Source organism: Manis javanica, chromosome 9 (assembly GCF_040802235.1).
Source record: "Manis javanica isolate MJ-LG chromosome 9, MJ_LKY, whole genome shotgun sequence".
Lineage (NCBI taxonomy): Eukaryota > Metazoa > Chordata > Mammalia > Pholidota > Manidae > Manis > Manis javanica.
Genome location: NC_133164.1, coordinates 2116237 through 2140250, shown reverse-complemented (window position 1 = coordinate 2140250; position 24014 = coordinate 2116237). Strand labels below are relative to the sequence as shown.

The following is a 24014-nucleotide window of genomic DNA, read 5'->3' as shown; positions in this document are numbered from 1 at the left end:
CAGACGGCCAAGTGCATGCTTCCACCTGGACAGGCCACCAGCGGTGAGGCCAGTTCAGTGAGCGTGGAGATTCGAGACACACACCGGTGCTTCCCAGGGGTGCACGGGGCTGAGCACCCATTCCTCCTTATTCTGCCCCCTGCGGAAAGCTCTACGTAGAGGTGCCTGAGTTTCAGATACGGGGGCAAACTTCCCCCCAAAAAGATAATAACCAGTAGAGCAAAAAGGAAATTACCAAAGTATCAATCACATTCAAAGAGAACGAAGGCTCAGAGGAGGAGGGTTAGACGACAGCCAAGGCCCTACAACAAGCCAGGGCCTGGCGCTCCTTCGGCTCCAGCGTGGGGGCAACTGCGGCGCCCTCCGGCGGGCGGCGGACAAACACGCTGCGGCAGCGCCAGGCGGTGGGGTGTCGCCCAGCCCTAAAACAGAGCCCTGGGCGGCGGGGCGGCCGGGGGAGCCCTGACTGCGGCGTGCTGAGCTGGGGAGGCCAGTGCGAGAAGGCTGCGCCCGCGCGATCCCAGCTCTGTGACAGTCTGGGGAGGGCACGGCCACGGGGACGGGATGGGGTGGGAGGGCAGGGCGGCAGGCGCAGGAGCCCGGGGCCTCGGGGCAGGGCTGCTCCCGTCGGGCGCGGGGACACTGGGCACACGTCCAACCTGCGTGACCCTGAAGAGAAGTGTGGACGCTGGCCGGGAGACGTGCCCGTGTGTGCCCCTGAGGGGCAGCGGGTGTCCCGTCTGGTGGGGAAGCGGGCGGTGCGGGGGCTGGGGGCAGGCGCCTGTGCGGTCTCTACCTTGCCCTCTGGCTGTAAACCCAACACTGCTCTAAAAAATAAAGTATATTAAAAACAAGTGTGTTGCTGACGTTAGAACGTGTCAGTCTCGGAAACTCCGCCATCAGGCACACCACCCCTCCCGTGCGGATGCCTTCTGGGAAGGAAGCAGACATTACGGGTTGAGTAAAAGTAACAGCATTTCTGAGGAGTCGAATACATACTATTAGGAATTAGGTTTTAACAGCATAGTTATAGGGCAGGATGAAAATGCCTGTAGACAGAAATATCTTGGACAGTTTGCCTTTTGGGTTTTTGCTTGTTTTTGTTCGGTTCTCTTAAATTGCACCCTTTTAACATTTCTGTAGTAGTTCTGTATACTTAGTTCCTCTCCATAAAAATGGGTGATCTAATAGCCCCTAGGGCAGAAGAGTATATGGAATAGACTCAAACACACCAGGAACATAATATGTGGCAAAGTACCCCGGGGGACTTAGTACACAACAGCAAGATGGAGAAGTGCGGTAACATGCCACCAATTCACACGTGCTTCACGTTCAGGGACAGCTCCGGGGGCCCAGTAAAGGCCCCAGGGCAGTGAGCTGCCGGCCACGTGGGTGTGAGAGGGGCACGGGCAACTTGCTGTGTGAACTCTATTCAAAAAAAAACAAATTAAAACACGGCTGTGATCAACACTCCGGCGCCGTCACGTCTGGGAGAGAGGGGGTCGCTGCTCTCCACGGAGCACGGGGAACACGTAAGCCCAGCCCGAGGGCCACCCACCTGCCTCTGCAGCGGGGCCGGGGACCACGCTGACCAGCCTGCCGTAGTCATCTCCTCGGGACTGCAGGTCGAAGTAGACGTTGCCTGGGTGACAGTGGTGATCGTGACAGCGTCAGTCCTCAGCCGCCCACACCAGCATCTGCACCAGCTTACAGCTAGCGGGGAGCGGGACCTAAACCCAGAACACGGCATCTGGCGCTCATCTGGCCTCTGTGCTGCATTTTTAAATCCGAATGAACGCCTGGCCACTGTCTCATAAAAGCATGCACGGGGACACGTGCTGAATGTCCGTCCTGACGGAGAGGTGGAAGCCCAAGCTGAAGTGGTGTCGCTGTGCAGACTATTTTCAACGAGGAAAAGGGAAACTATATGATTCATCCTGCAGGCAGCCCTGGCTCCGTGTTACACCCAATAAACAGAGAAACCCTTTCGCAACCCAGATGCGGCCTGACTCCCTTGTTCCCTAGATCACAAACATCTCCCCGACTGTCCCCCATTGACTGAGGGCACTGCTTCCCAGCTGGGCAGGGTGGAGAGGCCACGCAGGGTGCGTCAGAGCCAACTGATCAGGCTGTATCCCTCCCCAGAAGAGGGGCCTGTGGCCATCAGATCCCCATTCCTGAATTGGGAGGGGCTCGGGAAACAAGGCCCCCTGCCTGGGGCTGGCCACAGCCCCTCCGGGCCCCTCCTGGTCACTCAGAGCTTATAGCCGGGCTGGGCTCAAACCGCGGGCTGGGGATAAACTGGTGAAAACAGGAGAAGCACGGGGGAAGTGGCCAGGCTGCTGGTCAGAATGTGAACAGCGCTCTGAAACGCTCGGAGAAGGCAGCTGCGCCCTTTGGTGAAGGAAGCATTTTCCTGGGCCTCTGCTTAATGTTATCAATTTACTGAGCAAACTGTTTCTTCACAAAGACATCAGACATCAAATCACAACCAAGCTGTTGTGGAATTGTCACCAAATCCCAGTTAATGGGGTCTGTGTTCATGTAAATGCTGAGACAGGCCCAGGCGGGTCGTACCCCAGGAGGACGCGCGAGAGGGCACCGACGTCTGGCAAATCCCCACGACTGTCCGTCCTCACGCGGACACTTCGCGCTCTGCCGGCATCAGGCACCCCCAAGCCTGCACATGCCTGACCCCGGCTGGGCACTCAGGAGGGTCCTCCATTGACAGCAGGGGGCTTCTGTGGCCCAACACATGCTGAGGGGAAGGCACTGGTGGCCCCGGCAGCACAGCATGTGCCCCCAGGGCGAGGAGTCCCCGTCTGGCCCTGGCAGGGAGCCTTCCTGGAAGATCGAGCTTCGGTCAGGGCTTAAGGACGGATGGGGCACACTGAGAACAGGGAAACGCCATGGGGCCAACTGTCCCTGAGGCCGCCAGACAAAGAGCAGCGTCTCCCAAGCCCACGAGCCCCTGCCCAAAGGAAGTGATCCAAAGCCGGGCTGTTCTACGGGACACCCGGTCTCCCCTCCTCAGTGAGTCCCGCCGTGCGACACCATAGGAATCAGACAGTAAAACACGTAGCACATCCCGACAACTCAAATTTTCTCAGACTCCTCAGTATCACCCAACGCTTGGTGTCACTGGCACACCCACCTCTTGCTGTCGGGTAAGCATGCCCATTAGCGATTATTCCTTGAATGAAAGAAATTATCTGAGGAATGTTCTCAGTCACCCTCAAGTACACGGTGGGTGGGAGGACCTGGAAGGAAGCAGAGGCGCTGAGTGTAGCTCGGAGGGGGGGGGCCCGGCCCGCAGGCCCCCACCCCACGGCAGGAGCCCCAGGGCCTTACCTTCAAGGCTGCCATGTCCTGTTTGAAATCTTCTTCGTAAAGATTGGCAAGGGAGGCAGGTGATACGTTCATCTGTGAAAAGGTCAGAGCGCATCATTGGTGAGGTCTGGAGAGTCCACGACAGCCACACAGAGTCGGCCACCCCCAGGGGCCACCAGGAGGCTGGCCCCGCCTGGCACTGCCTGCTCACAAAACGGGCACTTAATTTTAGGTATTGCACTTACACTAGGAGCTTGGCTAGTCAGAAAGGTTTTATTGACCATTTTCTGGTTGGAGAGAAAAAAAAGAATATATAATGTCCTAATTTCCTCTATATAATTCCAAAAAAACCCCCAAAACATGCAAAAATGGGCAAGCCAGAGCCATCTACTCTCCGTCATTACCAGGAAGTTGAGCACAGGGGGAAAAGAAAACAAGTCAAAATTATTCAAGAGGAAATCAGTAATTAATATTTTGAAAGCAATATAACACCTGAAAATAGGGACTGTGATGGATATTCAACCCCAAGGGCCAGTGGCTGTGCTTTTGGGGATGAGCAAAACCCCCAAGAGACAGACACTGAATTCTGAGTGCAGGGCATTTGGTGGCATGTACCCGGAGCTCCAGATTCTCAGAGGGGCTGGCACACTAACAGGCTGCCAACTCCCCTTCCCGGCTCCTCCCCACACTGTTAGGACTCCAGTTTGTAGAAAAGAAATCTCAGCTCTAGAATACCCAGAAACATCCTCAAGCAAAATGCTGTCTGGAACCTGCTCACTCCGAATTCCACACTCTTGCCAGCCCAGGGTCTGAGCATGGCAGTCATCCTAAAAACCATGCCCAGTGAGCATGTACTGAAGAAGTGACTTGGAAAATCTGGTGAACACTGTCTTTTTAGCTGCGTGCCTTTGGGCAAGACGATGAACCTCCATGCCTCAGGCTGTCTCTGCAGCAGACATAATCCCCCCAATAATCCCTCAGACCGCACTGAGAATTCAGTGTACACGCTGGGTGGTCACCTGTGGGAATGGAGAGCGCTGCGCTGCTCATCACTAGAGGCAGAAGGCCTGGCACAGGATGTGGCTGGTGCGCAGCACTGGTCAGCCCCCCTCCTACAGCCGTGTGGCAGAACAGACCTCTCAGAAAAGAAACGGGGAACAAAAGACCAAACAAACAGAAGGCCTACAAATTCAAGGTCACCTTGCCACTTCAGAAGTTTCAAATGTCATGCAATTTGGGACCTAAAGGTCAGTAGATAGTTCAAATTTATCTATCTGTAATTTCTGTTCTCTACAGAGGTAACAGTCCCTGTGCAGAGAGTGTGAATGACACAAGGAGGGTCCAGGCCTGGCTCCTTTCCGGATGCAAGCGCTGCCACCAATCATCTTGGGAGCATGACCGGGTTGGACCGTGTCTGCATCCTCCTCCTCCAAGGTGCCCTCCATACATGACTGCACCTGCCACCTTCGCAGACATGTGCTTCCGGCCTCACGGGCGATCGCCTGCCCCCTCACCCATCAGGAACGCTCGCCCTAGCGCTCTCCAACTACTCACCCCGCCTCTGCTGGGCCACACACAGCTGCCTACCCTTCCCTTCACATGGTGCAGGTATGTTTCTAAGCTCAGACTAGCTGAACCCACTGACCAAGGGACGCGTGCCTCCGCTGGCTATGCCACCGCCTCTTACGGGAGGCGCGCCAGCAGGAAGCTGACCTCCAAGCCAGCACGAGGGAGGCAGTTCAGACTTTGTCAGCGTGACAGCTAAAATATACTTTCTGGCTCTAACTGCGTTTGTACCTTTCTGTTTTGACTGAGCTTGAACATCTTGCTCATGCAACCGTTTCCAGTGAAGGACCTGTGATCAGCTTCTCTACTGCTTTACAGGAAGTATTTTCATAGGAAAGAAATTAACCTTTTAGCTCTGACATAAGCCTTTTAGTCTTTCAACTGGTTGTTTTATAACATGTAGATTTCATTTTTATATTTAGCAATCTTTTCTATTTCTCAACCTTTTCCCATAAATGGCTTCAGGTTTAGAAAAGCCCTCCCTAATGAGCGGCTATGGAAAGGGCCCCAAGGTCCCTTTAGCCATTTGTGGTTCTATGTCTTTTATACTCAATCTCTGGTCTGCCTCGAATCTGGTTGCGAGGCATGTATCTATCCAGCTTTGGTTGATTATTTTCCCCAGATGGTTACCCCAACTGTCAACACTTTTAACTGAATAATTTATCTGTTCCCCATTGATTCGAAATGCTATTTTTATCATGAAACAAATTTCCACTATTTGTTCTATTTCTGGACTTTTCTAGAGTGTTACGCTGCCTTTTCATGGATCCATACAGTATGTTCCGTTTCTACGGCCGTCACAGACATGGAAAGCATACGGCAGATGAGTGGACTGGGTGGCAGGGAGGGTGACAGGGCGCTGGGTGGGTGGGGGTGTCCTGGCCCTGGTGCTGGGTACATAGGTGTGCAGTCCTCTCATGCTGGACGCCTAGTGTGCACTGTGCCACTCGCCATAGGCCTGTTCCCACCTCAATAAAACTGAGCAAAAAATAAAAGAATATATGAAAAAGTTTCCATAGCTTTGAAGATACGCTTTAACATGTGGTGGTGCCCCCCCTCCTCTCCCCTATTCTGCTCCGGACTCTCCCTGGCTATTCTTGTTTTTTGTTCTCCCATATGAGCTTTAGAACCAATCTGTCCAGTTCTGTGAGGGGCGTGACATGGACACAGCCACACGCACGAGGCACAAACGCTGCCTTTCAAACAGCTTTTCAAGGATGATGTCGCCCAAACCTGCAGTCCCTGTGCACAGGTGGCTTCTCCAGCTCTCACACACAACCCGGAGGACACGCTTCCGCATGCGGGTGGAATGCCACTCTACTGCTGGCCCTGGAGGATCATATTCTGAAAGCAGAGTTTAAATTTAATTTGTAAGCAGCTGATCATAGCACTCGTGGGGAAGCACTGCTGTCACTGTCTGTCAAACAAATGCAGGAGGCAGGTGCTGCGAAGGGCTCCTCATCCTTGTCATTTCAGATTCATGTCCGGCTGCCTCTCATCATCCTAAATCATTTCAGGTTGCCCTCTCCTTGGCTGGCGACTCTGCTGGCCGGGCCCCTTGGCACTCAGACTGAATGTCCAGCCTTCTTCCCAGAGAGAAGGGCCCCAGGGCCCAGGTTCTGAAGCACAAAACCAGTAGCTTTGGCTTGAATCACTCTGAAACATTCACTGTGATTTTTCTGAATACAAAATGTGACTTCGTGAATATTCCATGCTTAGTTCTAATTCTTACTCCAGAAATCCTCCTGTGGATTTAGCCCTGAGAAACTATAAAACTCTGACAAAAATTAAAGTCAAGGGGATGATTCAGAAAAGTGTAATATTATAATTTAAAATATTTTAAAAGCAAGTGTTGGAGCAGATGGTCTGAAGGATAACTCCATCGTCAAAAAAGCCTGCATCAGATACAAAGAATAGCCTTTCTGCTAGATACTAAAAAACAAACGTGTTTTCATAGCTGGGTTTCAAATACATGGTTTATAATCTTAAAGTTAAGATACTATGAAAATAAAAAACTATTCAATGCTATAACAGCATCTTGCCACATAACATGCCAAAAATTAAACACTGTATTTAAGCTCATTAAATCAATTCTGCAACTTTTTCATACTTAAGACCTTTTTGTTTTTTGCTGTTCTGCAACCACTTTTTTTTGGTATCATTAATGTACAGTTATATGAGCAACATTATGGTTATTAGACTCCCCCCATTATCAAGTCCCCACCACACACCCCATTACAGTCACTGTCCATCAGTGTAGTGAGATGCTATAGAGTCACTGCTTGTCATCTCTGTGTTGCACAGCCCTCCCCGTGCCCCCCACTACATTATGTCTGCCAATCGTAATGCCCCTTGTTCCCCTCCTCCCTCCTTCCCACCCACGCCCCCAAGTCCCTTTCCCTTTGGTAACTGTTAGTCCATTCTTGGGTTCTATGCTTCTGCTGCTGTTTTGTTCCTTCAGTTTTCTTCTTTGTTCTTATATTCCACAGGTGAGTGAAATCATTTGGTACTTGTCTTTCTCCTCCTGGCTTATTTCACTGAGCATAATACCCTCCAGCTCCATCCATGTTGTTGCAAATGGTAGGATTTGTTTTCCTCTTACGGCTAAATAATACTCCATTGTGTATATGTACCACATCTTCTTTATCCATTCATCTACTGACGGACACTTAGGTTGCTTCCATTTCTTGGCTATTGTAAATAGTGCTGCGATAAACATAGGGGTGCATCTGTCTTCTTAAAACTGGGCTCCTGCATTCTTAGGGTAAATTCCTAGGAGTAGAATTCCTGGGTCAAATGGTATTTCTATTTTTAGTTTTTTGAGGAACCTCTATGTTGCTTTCCACACTGGTTGAACTACCTTACATTCCCACCAGCAGTGCAGGAGGGCTCCCCTTTCTCCACATCCTCGCCAGCGTTTGTTGTTGTCTGTCTTTTGGATGGTGTGAGGTGATAACCCATTGTGGTTTTAATTTGCATTTCGCTGATGATTAGTGATGTGGAGCATCTTTTCATGTGCCTGTTGGCCATTTGAATTTCTTCTTTGGAGAAGTGTCCGTTCAGATCCTCTGCCAATTTTTTAATTGGATTATTTGCTTTTTGTTTGTTGAGGTACGTGAGCTCTTTATATATTTTGGATGTCAGCCCCTTATCAGATGTCATTTATGAATATTTCTCCCATACTGTAGGAAGTCTTTTTGTTCTACTGATGGTGAATACTTTTAAGACTTTAAAAGTGACAACCAACGCCTGCTCGAGGTGCCTGTGAGATCCTCGAAATCGCTCAATTCCCCCCGCATTTATCGCTGCTGCTCCTCTGGCCACCCCAGCGCGTCCCCCAGTTCTTGCGCCTCTCCCACCCCCAACCTTTCCCACTGGGCCCGCCAGCCTGACCAGTGTCCAGCCTCCTAATAGCCACGTCACCAGGGTTAACATGCCCACCCATTTTAAAGGTTCACAGCAGACCCCGATTCCCCAAGGGCAGGGACCCAACCGCACAGTCTTGGGTCCCAGCTGAGTGTGATGACAGAACGAACACCAACCTGCAGTCCCACGTGCTACCTCTGCTGTGGGGCTTCCTCCCGCCACTTGGCCGCTCGCTGCGTCAGGCCTCCACCTCTCACTGCCGCTTCTGCCCGGGGCCCAGGCAGCGAGGAGGTGGCTCCCACAGGCCCCCTCTCAGCGTCTCTGGCATCTACCTTCCCAGCACTGCCCCGAGCCCTGCCCTCAGCTCCTGCGTGGATCACTACACCGATTCCAGCGGGGCAGTGCAGCTCTTGCCCCAGGTCCGTCCTGACCATGGCATCTCGGACACTTCTTTCTTCACCCTGTTTGCCCAAAACTTCACTCTAGGACCAGGCCCAGCCCAGCAAGTGGCTGAGCACAAATACAGCCCTGGGCAAAGAACTTCCATCTCAGACCCCCGTCCTCCTGTGCCCCACGTGGCAGGTGCTGCAGGGTCACCGGGAGCACCCCTCGCTGCCCACCCTGCCTCCCGCCTGCTCCCTGGGGACCCTGCCCGTCACCCGCTGCCCCCTGGCCAGGTTAGCACCTCCCAACCTCGCCTCCAAGGCCTTAGGGGGCTGGGCCAGGGTGGACCCCAAACCCCATGGGGGGCTTAGACATGGAACAGTGACAGCAGCAGATGGCGACAATGGCCTGACAGCCACCACCAGGGAGAACCTGGGTGGGGTGGCGAGCCGCCAGCAGCCCCGCCCAGTCCCCCCTCCAGGCCCACAGGGCTCGTCTCTGGCACCAGTCGTGTGGTGCCTTTTCCAACACTAACTACTGCTGTTCCCCAGCTCCGGCTGGGTGTCCCACAATCCTGCCCTGTCCCGAGCTAACCCCCCATGGCAGTGCGGATCCACAGGCTACAGACTCAGGCCCACAAGACTGTCCCCATTTCAGACGCCAGCCACAGTGGGGTCCCCCGGCTACTCACACTTCTGCCCACTGACCACATCTGGGGGTTTGGGAGACGAGTGTCAGGACTCAGGGAAGCACCCACTTACCGTTACCAGATTCGAAAGGACACAGCTCAGGAACCCCCAGCCAGACGAGCTGCCCAGGGCGAGTACAGGAGAGAGGGCTCCCGTGCCCTCTGCAGGCACACCCCTCCCAGGACCTCCCTGTGCTCGGTGTCGTTTGGGGGCTTTAGGGAGGCTTCAGTACTTAGGAAGCTCGGTTCAGTCACTGGCCAATGGTGATGGACTCAGCCTCAGGCCCTCTCCCCTCCCAGGTGGTGGCGGCTGGTTCTTCTGGCACCAGCTCTGGTCCTGACGCTGCCCATGGCCATCACCTCTTGGCACACGGAAGACACCAGAGAGCCCTGGGATTTCCGGAGCTGTGCACCGGGGAGTCGGGGACAAAGGCCAGGGATGTATTTGTCATCGCCCACAGCCCTGAGCTCACTGAGTCCAGTCTCTGCATCCCTGTTGGTCAGCATGTCGTTAGGCACCTCCAGCGTGCCCCCACTCACGGCAGGGCTGACCCCTCCCAGGGGCCTGTCTCTACTGTGTCCCCCACCCCAAGTGAACTGTTTCCACTGGATCAAGCTGACCCCTTCCAGCATGTCCTGTGAACCCGTGAACAAATGCCCAGTCCTCAATACAACCTCTCAACTTCCCCAGCCGGCACCCCTCCCCTGGCAGGCACCCCTTCCCCGGCCACCTGCCAAGTGTTCCTTAACATCAGAATCACCAGCTACCACGAGAACATGCCCCTCAGGGGCCTCTCTTGTCTCCTCTGCCAAGACCCCCCTGGCTCTCCCTTCATGCATCAGCCCCTTCCTAATGCCTGAGATCCCATGTGGCCTCACCTCCTCCAATAAGTCATTTCGGAATTCCAGGGAGCCTAGAGGCATCTGCGACCTTGGCTTACAAATAAACCATGTTCCATACAGAGCATCTGTCTGTGGGTCCTTCTGCCTCACCAGACACACACTGTGCAAGGTGGGAAGTGACGTCCTTGGCTGGGCTGCCACGAAGCCAGGCGAGGAAGGGCCAGCTGTGGACCGAAGTCGAGCCTACTGTGAGGGAGCAAGGCACCCAGACTGAGCGCCCAACGCGATGGAGACGGGAGGCCCCAGGCACTGGAGACGCAAGGAATACTTAAAGCTGGGACCGACCTTCAGCTCTGCCAGGAACCTGTCTCTAAAATGATCAACTTTAGGAGGATGAAACTACCCAAATAAACTCTTTTGACCAGGAATTCCACTTTGGGAAAAATTTTTTAAGGAACAAGACAGAAGAGAAAGGAAGGTATTCATAACAGCATTGTTTTTAACAGCTAGAAACGACCCAAGTGGTCCATGAGGGGCCACTGAATAGCTCCTGGGTGAAAGGCTATCCAGTCATCACTGGAATCTGCTCAATTGTAGATCAGGAGATGTGGTTTCTAGGGAAAAACCTGAGAGAAGAGCAGAATCCTGAAATAACCTAGGAGTGCAGAAATAAGGCTGGCAAATGAGGCTGTGTCCATGTGGCAGAACATTATAAAGCTATTTAAAATGTTCAAGAATATTTAAGAACATAAGAAAGCAGACCTTACAATATAAACAGGTTTTCTTAAAAAGTATTATACATATTTACATACATTAAAAAAAATTACAAGAATGTAAAGCACTCGACATAGGTATCCCTGTAAACCGGATAATTTCACAATTAGAAATCTTTAGGGATCTTTAAGGATAAGCATTAAAGCTCCTAATTATAAAAAGCAGAAGACACGAACTTTGAAATCAGACTTTTAAAAATATAAATATGGTTTAATCCCCCAGTTAAAGTTTTCCCCAAAAAACTTCCTCTAAATGCTGTGTAAGAGAAGAGAAATGCCCTATTCATTTAACAAGAGAAAATGAAACCTCCCTAGCTAACTTTCCCTAGCCCCAAAGCAGCCTTGACCTCCCCTGTGACGGGGGCCTTCCCGTGGAGGCTGAGCAGCCGGGCACAGGGTCACGGAGCCACCCAGACACCAAGCCAGAGCAACACGGCGCACCAGCGGCTTCGGTGCCCCAAGTCACACAGACCTTAACTTCCTCTACCAAAGAGACTTCTCTGACAGTCTGTCAAAACACACTCCTTCAGCCACGGGTGGACAGCAAGACAAGGGACTCGTGAAACACATAAGAACACTGTCACACGGGCGGACCCCGCTCAGGTCACCGTCACTGCCACCCGCGCTTACCTCGCCGGCCCTCTTGATTATCTTGTCATCCACGTCTGTGATTCCCATCACCATGATGACGTTGCATCCGAAAACCCTGGTGAGGATCCTTCGAATTATGTCAAATCTAACGTACGAGCTGCAAGAACAAAATGTCAGGGCGTCGTTAATACGGCAAGTCATCGTGATCTTTAAAACAAATGCATTCCTTCTTACACGCGGCTGTGTAACTTCAAATGTGACACTGACAGCTCCGGGGCGGCAGAAAAGAAAAAGCATTTTACTGACAGGCCACAGGGGGCCTCTCAGCCAATCAACCAAGGCCTCAATGTCAGGATACAATATTAGCATTTTAAATTTGAGAGCTATTGTCTAAGTGAGTTTACATCTACTTAATCATACACAAAGTTCACGTGCGTGTAACACAATCTCACTGGTTAAAATGCTGAAGGATTTTACCATTCTTGTTCATGTCCTGGAATGACTGCGTTTCGTATGACAAAACAGAACCAAGTGACAACAAATAAAGAGAAGCACGTGCCTACTCAAGCTGTACGAGATCACCCCTGAAAAATGTGTCCCCGTGGGGGAATGTGCACACACCAAACCAAAAGGGCTTCAAATCCATTAAGATCCATCTAAAATCTCACGAATCTCATTTCTCATTGAAGCGACCTCAAAAAACTCAAGGTCAGCTAATCTGACGCTCATCTGTCATCCACACGACCAATCTGAGTTCATGAATCATTGTCCCTTGAAAACGAGCCTTGATTTTGTGTCCACCCCAAACCCAGCTGGGCCCAAATCTTGATTCTAGTGACCAAACGAGCCCTGAGGCTCCCTGCTGAGAGCTGAGCCTCTGCAGCTCGGGCGGCTCATTCACAGACGGGGCGGACCCGCGGCCCTACAGGCTGCCGCCCAGTGGCTGGGCACGCGCTCCAGCCGGTGGGGGCTGTTACCACCACTACCATCACTACGCCCCTCAGTCATGGTGAGTTGGGAAAGAATCGACAGAAATAAGATCTGAGACAGTTAACAGGAACCCAAAACAAAGTGAAACAAGAGCAGAGTCACGTGCTTGCCCAGGCGAGCTCAGGGGCTGCAGGGCGCTGAGCTGCTGCGCGAAGGCTGCTCCCCAGGGTCCGATCCACGTGCACCGCCGACAGGGCACAGGGCCGGGTGGGGGGAACCCGGCACCCAGTCAGGCTGTCGGCCATCTCTGCCCCACTGTGGGACCTGGGCTGGGGCTGTCATCCTCGGCATCGTGCTGTAATTCTGTAATTTTTCTTGTAATTTGGGGATAACAGCCCCACCACCTAGTGTTGTTAGGATTCCGTTGGCTGGTGTTTGTCAAGCATGTAGAACATGCACACAAGCACATGCTATCTGTGTGTGTTACAAAAGTGCGTTATCTTTTTAAAAGAGAGGCTAGTGTGGCTACGTGGCGAGGACCTGGAGAGTAAGGAGGGACAGTCCTTCAGAACCACGCGGGTGTCCTCGGGACTCTGAACTCTACTCAGGGGCAGTGGGGCCGTGCCTGGCCACCCCTGCCCCCGAGGCTTCACACGTGTCCAGAATCGTGGGGGACTTAGGCTCTCTGCCCTCGGGGGCATCAGGACCTGCGCGACTCTTCTGAGGAATGGGTCCCATTCACAAGCAACACTTCCATGGTGGTTATCCAAGTGGGCGCAGGGGTGGCCGTGAGGAAAGGGTTGCAGAGACGCCTTTTGCGTGCTGGTGACATTCTGTTTCCCCAGCTAAGAGCTGTGGACATTCATCAGCGGCACTCTCAGGGCTTGTACTCTTTGCTCGATTTGTAAGGACAAATGCAGGCGATCACTGCGAAGCTTGATTCTCCAAGTCGGAAGATGAGGAAAGAGGCTCTCCCCTCTCCCCCTTGATTTCAGAATTTCCTCAGTCCTTTTAAAATGTATGTAAATGTTTTCAATGGTGAAATAAGCCTCTTGTCAGTCTCACTACTCAGGAAATTTCAAGGATCCGGAAGCCATCTCTGAAATGAAGTCACCAAGGAAGGTAATGCTCTCTCACCCAAGGGCTCAACTGGTCCCCACTCCACACTGCAAACCCTGCCTGAGCCAGTGACTTGTATCCACTTAGCTCGAGAAAAGAGTGAGACTGCTTCCTGTCTTGGCCATCCTTTTAGTGGGCTGCCTGTGACTACATCCCATTCTGGTTTAATGATTATTCAACAATAAAATTTTCTTTCTCTTCTGCCTTTGTGGAGAGGTTTCCAGGTTGTGAGATTTTATTTGTAATCATTTCCCATACATACCTATATACTGTAGTAAAAGGGTCAAAATAAACTTTTTACAATTGATGGTAAGTTATCCCAAAGGGAAGGAAGAATGATTCCTAGCCCATGTATTTTAACAAAACACAAAAAATGTTCTGATCTTGCTGGGTGAATTACAATTTTGTGAAAAGAGTACTGGGTAAAGGGAGCTTTTTCCTTTTGGCCTAGGTCTGGAGAATAACAAGTTTAGCAGACGTACAAGAGAACATGTAAAATGCTCAGAAAAGTGGTAATTCTGACAAATGTAGGAGGCAGTGCAGATCACAGTTAAGCGCATCCAAGGCGAGCTCCACTGGGCCCCGCCCGGTCCTAACAGTGTGGCCCCCTCCTCCTCCGGAGTCCCCGCCCCAGGTCACGCCTCAGGTTCGGTGTTGAGCGGCAGGCACTCTACGGGCATGACTTCACAGAACTGTTAAGTTCCAAAAGATGGAGACTAGTATCATTCCATCTCAAAGCTGAAAAAACCGAGGCTCAACGCAGTAAAGCAGTTCGACCAAAATTGGGAATAAAAATGGTAGAAGCAAGAAAAAAACTCCTGGCCAGCTGACTTTAGGGCCCCTGGAAAGACCTCATCACACTAAACTCATCAAGAAACACCTAATTCTAAAGGGGTCATTCCACACTGCTCTTCACTGCCTCCCTGGGGTTCCTCGCCTGCGAAATGGGTTGTAAGAGCTTAGAATGCTGCTTCCCACAATACTTGGAATATAGTAATTACTTAGTGTTCTGAAGTTGCCACTTGAAAGATAGAAAAAACCTGCAAAAGTCTTTTCAAAATCAATGGTCTCCTGGAGGGTAAAAATTCAAATTCGGGGCACTCACCAAGCGTGGCCAAGGTGTGCGTGATCGTAGACAGTGGGTCCACAGCTATACCTGGGAACAATTTAAAATCCACCATGAGATATGTTTGCACGCAAGTACGCCACGTTCTCGGTTACGTTTACCGGATCAGCCTTGCTTTTTTTTTTTTTTAAGTAACCACTTTTGGGGAATGCATAGCCGGGATTCTCTTCGTTGAATCGCTAAATTCACAGCCAAGCCCTGTCAATCACTGTAATTACACCGCGTCTTCAAAAGTATTTTGTCACTAATGCTTTTCTTTTCAGAACCAACGCCGCTTTCAACACCGAGCCCCGTCCTCGGAAACGCGCGTCCACAGTCCTTCCCGCCCCACATCCCCAATCCCCGGGACTACCAGGAGGCGCCGTCCGCGCTGCCCACGATCAAGGGGTCCTTCCTTCGAGTGAGGCTGTTGTACACTTTGACGCCCGTGTCGTAGCCCGCAGGCTGAAGCCAGCGCTGCCTGCGCGGCCGCGGCCCCGACCCCAGGCTGTGCGCCGCCCGGAGCACTCGGGCACTGCCACGGGGCACGCGGATCCGTAGCATGGCCGCCCGCGAGCAGCTCGGAGCAGGGCGCACGCGCTCTGGAGGCTCGCCGCGCCCCGCCCACCAGGAAGAGGACCCGCCCCGGTCTCGCCCAAAACCGGAAGTAGGCCGCCCACTCCGGAAGAGGACCGAGTCTGTCCCCGCCCTGACCGGAAAGAGGTCTGTCATGCCCCGCCCACCCATAACCGCCTAAACCGGAAGGGTGTCTGCCAGAGCCCCGTCCACTCCGGAAGGGAACGCTGCCGACGCGGCCAGTCCCGGAAGAGGCGTTAGGAATCCGCAGCCGCGCCTCCCTCCCACCATATAGAGTCCGCCACTCCGCGGGGAAGAGCGGGCCACCCGGGCCTCGGTCGGGGCGGGGCCGGATCCCGAGGCCAGAGGGAGGAGTGCGTTGGATCGTCAGCGGCGGTCGCACGGGGCATCTGTGCTGACGCGGTCCGAATAGGGGCGGGTGCCCACCCCCGCGGTGGCGCGGGAGGCCGCCGCGAGCAGGTTTTCACCTTGCGGGCCCCGCTGCCGGCTCCTCGTCCGCTCGTGGAATACGTCTCGTGTGCACCCCAACAGCACACGCTACGTTTGCACCCCAACACACGCGCGCGCGCGCGCACACACACACACACACACACACACACACACACACACACACACACACACACACACACACACACACACACACACACACACGTTTGCATGCAGCACACTTGTCTCCAAGTGAAAGACCAAAGCTACGAAAGCACCCATTCATCAAGTAAGCGTAGTAAGAAATACCAGCTTGAGATTCATTTCAAGGTTGAACGTAAATATTCTGGTCTCCTGAGAATGAAACATTCTGAACTGAGGTTTCAATTGGATTTTTAAACGGTAGATTCTCTTGAAGTTACGTTCAAATTGTGTCGATAAACGTTCCCCTGTTGACATCTTGCAAAACAATCTCAGAAAGAAAGCCCCTTCGCTTCTGCAGCCTTAAACAGCAAAGAGCTTCCTCAGTTCTTTGTGTATTGTATGTGTGGTTGGTTTTGGTCCTGTTGAAAAGCAAATGCCTACACGCCGGTATGTTCCTACACTTTTAAATACTTTTTTTCAAGATCCCTATAGTGCAGTTCTGCAGTTCTGTTTCAAGCTAAACTGGAGTCTATGTTGTAGTGCACAAAAATGTTAGAACCTGTTGTTAAGAATTAGGAGACGACTATATCAATGGTAAGCATGTGCTCCCTGACTATTCAAAGTTCTACTGGAGTATATTATCTCTTCCTATATTGCCTGCATACTTATCTTGATGTTATATTGTAGTTGTCTCTTGTTTCTAAGACAGTATGTATATTTCTCCACCTGAGTACTTTATATTGTAAACTCTTCTGAACATTCTTATTGTATCCAGCACTAAATTCATAGAAGGGTTGCTGAATTCACGTCTGATGAAATTCACCTATTTTGCAGGTGGGAGGAAATATGGGCAGTAAAATATCTGATAGGGAAAGCTCTGACCCAGATAATAGCTGTGCCGGTAAAATAAGAAAAAGAACAAAAGGTGATTTCTAAGAACACACAGAATTCAAGGAAAAGATACGTTTTGAAAACAGATTCAGTAACACTGAAGACCAAATCCTGCATCTTCTGCCTTCAGAAAACTAGTCCTGTGAAGTGTTCAGCCCTTGACTGGCAGCAGTTCTACCTTTTCTTCCATCTTCTGAGCATCATTAAAACGGAAAATTTACAAGGACAGCAACCTAGCGGGTGGTTCCACTCTGTGTCGCACCCCTCCCTCCTCAACATAAACAACATTACAAGGACAGTAATTTACGAGGTGGCTCCCTTCTGCCTCGCCCCCTCCTCAACCCAAACAAAAAAGAACACTCCCCTGGTTTCCCGTGCTGCGGAGCACCGGGTCCCAAGGTTCGCTCCCTGAACTCCCTCCCCCTCGCCTGCTCGCTTGCTGTGTCTGTAGGAATGTTACAGATGAGGAAGCAGAAAGGTATAAATTGCTCCCTTTTCCTTTGTTCGGGGCTCAGACTCTTTGGGAGGTTGCTCCCCTCTGAGCCCGCCGGTGTGAAATAAAGTCTCAACACTCCAAGACCTGCGAGTGCCGCTTGATTTTTTCCGTCGGTGATCCAGTCCAGGTTTTTTTTCAGTATTTTCCGTAACATTTGGTTCCCTGACCGGGAAACCCAGCCGCGCTGGCCCTTTGTTGCCACCGGTTTGGGGCAATGGTGGGGCAGTGAAGGAACAGGAGATCGCAACCGAGAAGGCGCGCCCTGCCTGACCTTTCGGCAGGCTCCCACCCGGTCGCCCTCGGCCGGCCCCGCTCCGCCGTTCCCGTCGGACTCAAGGAGGCTTGGCAGGTGAGGACCTGGTTCTGACACTGAATCCGGTAAGGCCCCGGGGCCCCTGACCCAGCCAGTCCCACCCGTTGGGGTGGAAGGGGAGCCTGATCACCTCCCGGGAGACTTATTAGAAGCCTCACGGGTAGACATTCCCAAGGGGGAATGTTTAAACTCTGGTCTGCCTGGGTGTGTGTGTGTGTGTGTGTGTGTGTGTGTGTGTGTGAGTGGGTGTGCAGAGCAGCTGAAGCCATTCAGTCTGCACTGAATCTGTGATTCCACGGCCTGCGCTACAGAATCTGCGTGGGCCCTCATCCGCTTTCGCGGCCAGCCGTCACGGCGTATTGGTGATTCAGCTTCGGCTGACCTGGCCTGGGACTTATGCAGGTGCACCTTAGCCAAGGCTGGCCAAAGTCTCCGCGAGGAGCGCGAACGGACGGGCATCTGACTGGTCTCCTCTCTAGAGGAGGCACCCCTCCCTTGTCTGTTGTCGCGGCGCCGGCCACGGACACGTCACGGGCTCACGGCACAGTAAACCCAGTCCTTGACACTATGATCAAGAATTTCAGAAAACAACAGAGTAAAACTAATTCCTGGCAGGTTGAAAACCCCGTGTGAATCTGTCTTGCCCACCTTTACTGTAGGGTGGCCTCCAGAAGGAACCCAGACGTCCCAACAATCCGCTGAGCCTGGTGGGTCATCCCTAGAGACCCAGGTCATCCTAATCAGTTCCCACACTTTAACTCCCAGTTAGGAGCTGCCCAGACCCTTCCCCCTTGGGTGCGATTCGCTTGCAACAGGCAGGGACAGGGGAGGGTCTTAATTGCCTCAACAAGGAAGCCTGCAAAGAAACAACAAAAGCCTGAGCCTCCGCACATTTTTACGGGTGACCCAGAGGAAGAGCTAATATTGCCCCCGCATTATGTGCCTCCACGGCCAGCAGCACCCCGCCCCTGGTCCCTGATACCCCGCCACCGTCAGCCTCCCTGCCAACTCCAGACCAGTGAACCCACTTCCCCCTGGACCAGCAGCCTGACTGCACCCTCAGCTGGGAGCAGGTGCCCTTCAGATGCCAGTGCAAGTGATGCAGGGCCTGAAAGCAGTACCCTGTTCACAACAGAAGAGAAGAGGCAGCTGGGGTCCTTGGTCAGGGTGCATAGGCTGACATTGCTGTTCCCGGGAGCACCCCAAGAGGGACTTCACCACCCCTGAGGGACAGCACCAGATCCACCAATATCAGGATGCTCTCCTCCAGGAGATTGAAGCTGGGTCCAAAAGGCCTGTGGACATGACTAAAGTTTTTTCAGTCACTCAACAACCAGAAGAGTGTCCTGGAGACTATGATGAGAGACTGTGTGAAACTTATCGCATCTACACCCCTTTCAACTCTGAGTCACCAGGGAGCCAGCAGATAGTAAACACCACATTGCAGCCCAAGCTGCCCCAGACATCAGATGAAAGCTCCAAAAGCTTGAGTGCTTCAGTAAGATGACTGAAATTGCCAAAAAAAAAAATATCTAAACAGAGAAGTTCAGGCTGACAGAGAGGCAAAAAGAAAAATAAAGAAAAAGGCAAGTTTCCTGGCAGCTGCCCTGAAAGAGATGGATGGGCAGAAGGCAGAGAGAAGCCAGCCACCTAGAGGGGGGAAGCCCAGGACCCCCCTCGCCAAAAAAAAGGGAGGGGGAAGGCATTAGAAAGATGAATGCCCCAAACGAGGCAAAGCCCCAAAGCCCAGTTACTGCCGGGAAGAGCCCCGTGAAGAAAGGCTCCTTAACCTGGCAGGAATGGACAAGGACTGACAAGGACCGGGCTCTCTCGCACTCGGCCCCCGGAGCCCACGGTCAGAATGAAAGTGAGGGGCCAAAACATGACTTTTACAGTTAACACAGGGGCATAACACTCTGTGGTCACCCTCCCTGTAGCCCTCTTCAGTGAAAAAGACTGCAACTATTCTCGGTGAAAGGGTATCTCGCCGCGACCCTGCTTACCCAGGACGACTCAGGAGACACGGGCCCACGCAAGAGATTTTTTTATCTGAAAGAGAAAGCGGGACAGAGAGACAGAGCAGAGAGAGCAGCGGGACAGAGAGAGAGAGAGAGAGAGAGAGAGAGAGAGAGCAGCAACGTGGTGCAGAGAGTTGTGCCTTTTATTGTGGTAGATCCCCTTGGCCTGATGCCTTGGGGAGGGTCGGGATGTTTAGAGATAAGGAGGGGCAGGCCTAGGCATGATTCTCACCGGCTTATGTGCTTGAGACCATGGAGTAAATAGAGGATAAATTACTATATTCTTACACTTGGAGCCACAAAGGCAGCGACAGTATCCCCTCTCACAAGAGGCGAGAGCAGGCATCCAGGAACGCCTGATCAGACTCAGAGAGGCAGGCCTTCTAATCGAGTGTCAGTCGCCCTGGAACACCCTGTTTCTGCCAGTCAGAAGGCCAGGAGGAGGGCACCAGCCTGTTCAAGACCTGTGAGCCATTAATAGAGTGACTGTTTCTTTACACCCAGTGGTCCCAAACCTGCATGCCGTCCTCAGCCAGATCCCAGAGTCTGCCAAATAGTTCACTCGCACAGACATATAGATGCCTTTCTCCGTCTCTGGCTGGCCCCCCAAAGCCAGCTCTTATTTGCCTTTGAATGGACTGAACTAGATAAGGGCGCAGATGCAGTTAACATGGATGCGGCTTCCACAAGAGTTCAAGAACTCACCCACCCTCTTTGGAGAGGCATTGGCTGCAGACCTTGCCAGCTTTCTGAGAGATGCCACATGCTGAGCCCTCCTGTGGTATGTAGATGACCTCCTCCTTGCCAGTGACACCCAGGAAAATTGTGCAAAAGGCACAAAGGCCCTCCTGCAACTCCTGTCAGACTCAGGATACCGAGCCTCATAAAAAAGGGCACAAATCTGCCAAGAGCAAGTCCGGTACCCAGGCTCCCTCCTCACCCAGGGAGGAAGGGCACCAAGGCCAGAGAAGAAAAAGGTCATTAACTCCTTGCCCCAGCCCAGGACGAGGGGGGGCATGCAAAAGTTCCTAGGGGCCGCCAGGTTCTGCAAAACTCTGGATTCCCGGATTCTCAGCAATGGCAAGGCCCCTCTGCGACCTCCTGGGGGGCCAGACTGAGAGCCCCTCTCTGGACCAAAGAGGCAAGAGCCACCTTCCTGGAAATAAAAACTGCTTCAGAACAGGCACCAGCCCTAGGCCTGCCAGATATGAAAAGGCCCTTCAATCTCTTCGCTACATTATATAGGCAGCAATTCTGCATTGCAAAGAATATCAAAAAGAAAACAACCGTACAGCACAGGGAAATGGGATGGAGCTGGCAAAGCAGCAGCCGGTAAGGAGGCAGGGAGAGCTCCTTCCCTCACCGTGGCCCTAACACCCTGGTAGAGGCCCCTCCACCCAGGTACATTGAAAAGGAGAAAGACTGGAGCCACTTTAACTGACAACGGATGGTGGATGTTGCCACAGACGTATCTTTGTCCCGACTGCAACCGGAAGGCAACTAGTCAGCAAATACCACCAGCTCACCCACCTGGGAAAAACTGCGCTAGAGGCCCTCCTCAAAAGCAATACGACATCAGCCAGTTGCCAGCACTATGCTGAGCAGTGAGTAGACAGTGTGTAACTTGTGCCAGAAATAATACTCGGTCTGCACCATGACTCCAACCTGGTGTTCAAAGAATGGCGGTTGCCCCCTTTGAAGACCTTGAGATGGACTTCACGGATGTCCAGCTGTGGGGACTCAGATACCTCCCAGTGATAGTGTGTACGTACTCTGACTGGGGCGAAGCCTTCCCAACCAGAACAGAACAGAGCCGGGAGGTAGCCAAAGTCCTCCTGAGAGAAATTGTGCCCTGGTTTGGCCTACCGTCCACAATCCACAGTGACAATGAGTCTGCCTTTGTAGCAGATGTAGTGCAAATGTTAACTAAATTCCTCAATATTACCTAGAAACCTCACACTGCATACAGGCCACAGAGTTCAGGGAAAGTAGAGCGAATAAACCGCACCCTCAAAAGAACCCCAGTACATTCCTTCCAGGCTAGGAACTCAGTCTGAGTTAAAGATTAGAAAGAAGACCCCCTCAAACCTCAGTAGACTGGCCCCACATTATTGTTCTAACTACTCCTACTGCCCTCAAGGTTGCAGGCACCACCCCAAGAGTCCGTCATTCCTGAGTAAAAGAAGCCTGTCTTCCTGACAAGGAAGCACATCGGCAGGAGGCCCGGCCAGACCTCAGATCCTCTCCGCCTCAGCATCCCGCCTTCGCCCTCTGACTACACCTGCGCTCTGGGCATTAGACTCTGTGCTGCCGCACCCCCGGACTGGACTATTCCTCAAAAAAGTTGCTCTTTCTATTGTCTATTAGGTAATCGTGAAGTTGTTTTACTGTGCTTGCCTGTCTCTCCTAGCTGGACCCGAGTCTCAGCCTGCATTTCCAAAGTACCTCTCTGTAATGTTTAATTGTACAAAAGTTACAAAGCGCATCGTGGGCTAAAGGGAGCCACCTCCTTTCCCCAGTGAGATTTCCTAGGCGGAACAGGCTGCCCCTTTACCGATCCCTGCTCTGGTCAGGCTCAGTGTAGCTGGATCAGCTGCAGCAGACACGGCAGCTCCTGTAAAGAGACTTAGGGCCTGATGCCCCAACAGAGGAAGCTGATCGAGATTTAGAGCAGCTTGAAACCACCATGATTCAGCTGCAAGATCAGATTGATTCCCTGGCTAAAGTGGTGTTGCAAGATTGTAGAAGACTGGACCTCCTGTTGAGGTCACAGGGAAGCTTAGCTTATGTACAGCCCTTAAAGAAGATTGTTGTTTTTATACAAATAAGTCTGGCATAGTTAAGAATAATCTAGCCAAAGTAAAAAAAAACCATCCAGCATAGGAATAAAATGTTAGAAAATAAAAAGTCTTAGTTCCGAGAATGATTTGAATAGAATCCATGGCTAACAACTCTTCTAACCGGCCTTGCTGGGCCAGCGATTCTGCTGTTCCTTAAACTATTAGTAGAACTCTGTATATTTAACTGGCTCATTAACTTTATCGAGGAATGCGTTTCCTCCATACAGCCCATGTATATGCGGAGCCACTATGACCCTGTCATAAGCCAAGGAGATGATGCCCCCTAAAACGAAGTGTTTGAAGGGGCATCAGAGGGGGGAATGATAGGGAAAATTTACAAGGACAGCAACCTAGCGGGTGGCTCCACTCTGTGTCGCACCCCTCCCTCCTCAACGTAAACAACACTACAAGGACAGTAATTTACGAGGTGGCTCCCCTCTGCCTCGCCCCCTCCTCAACCCAAACAAAAAAAAGGACACTCCCTTGGTTTCCCGTGCTCGGGTCCCAAGGTTCGCTCCCTGAACTCCCTCCCCCTTGCCTGCTCGCTTGCTGTGCACGTAGGAATGTTACAGATAAGGAAGCAGAAAGGTATAAATTGCTCCCTTTTCCTTTGTTCGGGGCTCAGACTTTTTGGGAGGTTGCTCCCCTCTGAGCCCACCGGTGTGAAATAAAGCCTCAGCACTCCAAGACCTCCGAGTGCCGCTTGGTTTTTTCCGTCGGTGATCCAGTCCAGGTTTTTTTTCAGTATTTTCCGTTAACAAAACAATGATACACATACCCATTATTGGTTAAAGTAGGATTCCTTCTGCCACTTGAATATTAAGGTAAAGTAAAAATGACTGGGAATATTTATTAGCATATTACCCAAAAATAGAATCCTGTTAATTTGAAGTGACTCCTCCCAATCTAGGGCAGAACAAAGAAGTGTATTAAAATTAATGATTTCAAAATATTGTGAATGCCATTTCTTAATCCTTAATGACAATAAAAAACGTAGTTCTATTACATTTTCTTTCAAGGTGAAACTTTGTAAATCCAAAGTAGATTAGATAAGGTAACACATTGTTTGGGGCAGTTAGAAATAGATGTATTAGGGTATTTTTTAAGCACATCTAAAGCCAAAGTGTTAGGAAGGAAAGGGCTCCGTGTCGCAGGGAAGTCAGAAACAGTGAGATGAGAGACCAAAGTCAAGAAAGCAAAGTAGGTTTTAATACACTCTGCATAGAGTAGCAGAGCAGGCCTGCCTAAGGTGAGACACGGAGGTGTGGATGCTCATTCTGAGGCTTTTACGAGGTTTTGGCAGGGCAGAGAGGTCCTTGATTGACAGGGGTCAGCTCTCTAGGCTTGTTCTGATTGGTGAAATGGGGACAGGGGCTGTGCTGTTCTTGCGCCTCTGATATTTTTTATCTGGGGGGACCCTGGACATTTCCTGAGTCACTTTTGGACCCTGTGGCTTCACCTGATTAACTCTTTGAGTCATTTCTGGCTTTCTGGTTCTATTTGATCAACTCCCTGAGTCATCTTTGGGGGGCCCTTTCTCCTTTTCATCCCGCTCATTTCTGTCTTTCTGCCTATCAGAAGAATTGTGTGTTCA

General features: G+C 51.7%; 2 protein-coding genes and 1 long non-coding RNA gene across 11 annotated transcripts in view; 2 read left to right on the top strand and 1 right to left on the bottom strand.

Annotated features, from left to right (window-relative positions):
• The window catches only part of NAXD (NAD(P)HX dehydratase), a 49874-nt gene extending 43667 nt beyond the window's left edge, over positions 1-6207 (top strand). For 2 of the 4 annotated variants that reach the window (XM_073212359.1, XM_073212357.1), the window contains exons 10-11: positions 4627-4938; positions 5640-5948. In XM_073212359.1, coding sequence (XP_073068460.1) covers positions 4627-4938; positions 5640-5748 — 421 coding nt within the window. In that variant the 3' untranslated portion in view covers positions 5749-5948. Of the gene's footprint in view, positions 1-4626; positions 4939-5639 lie in introns of all 4 variants that reach the window. The other 2 variants (XM_073212356.1, XM_073212358.1) reach the window with 2 other exon arrangements.
• CARS2 (cysteinyl-tRNA synthetase 2, mitochondrial) overlaps positions 1-15457 on the bottom strand; it is a 30763-nt gene extending 15306 nt beyond the window's left edge. For 4 of the 6 annotated variants that reach the window (XR_005063068.2, XM_017664961.3, XM_037024824.2 and 1 more), the window contains exons 1-6: positions 15069-15457; positions 14696-14746; positions 11581-11698; positions 3352-3423; positions 3155-3260; positions 1559-1642 (exon numbers count right to left, since the gene is read on the bottom strand). Coding sequence is in view for 5 of the 6 variants with exons in the window: in XM_017664961.3 (XP_017520450.3) it covers positions 1559-1642; positions 3155-3260; positions 3352-3423; positions 11581-11698; positions 14696-14746; positions 15069-15442 (805 nt within the window). In the remaining variant the exon portion in view is untranslated. The remainder of the gene's footprint in view (positions 1-1558; positions 1643-3154; positions 3261-3351; positions 3424-11580; positions 11699-14695; positions 14747-15068) is intronic. The other 2 variants (XM_073212355.1, XM_073212354.1) reach the window with 2 other exon arrangements.
• Positions 15458-15905: 448 nt separating this feature from the next.
• LOC140843337 (uncharacterized) lies at positions 15906-23109 on the top strand. The gene is made up of 2 exons (XR_012120965.1): positions 15906-17598; positions 21721-23109. It is a non-coding gene; the product is annotated as an uncharacterized lncRNA (long non-coding RNA).
• The last annotated feature ends 905 nt before the right edge of the window (positions 23110-24014 follow it).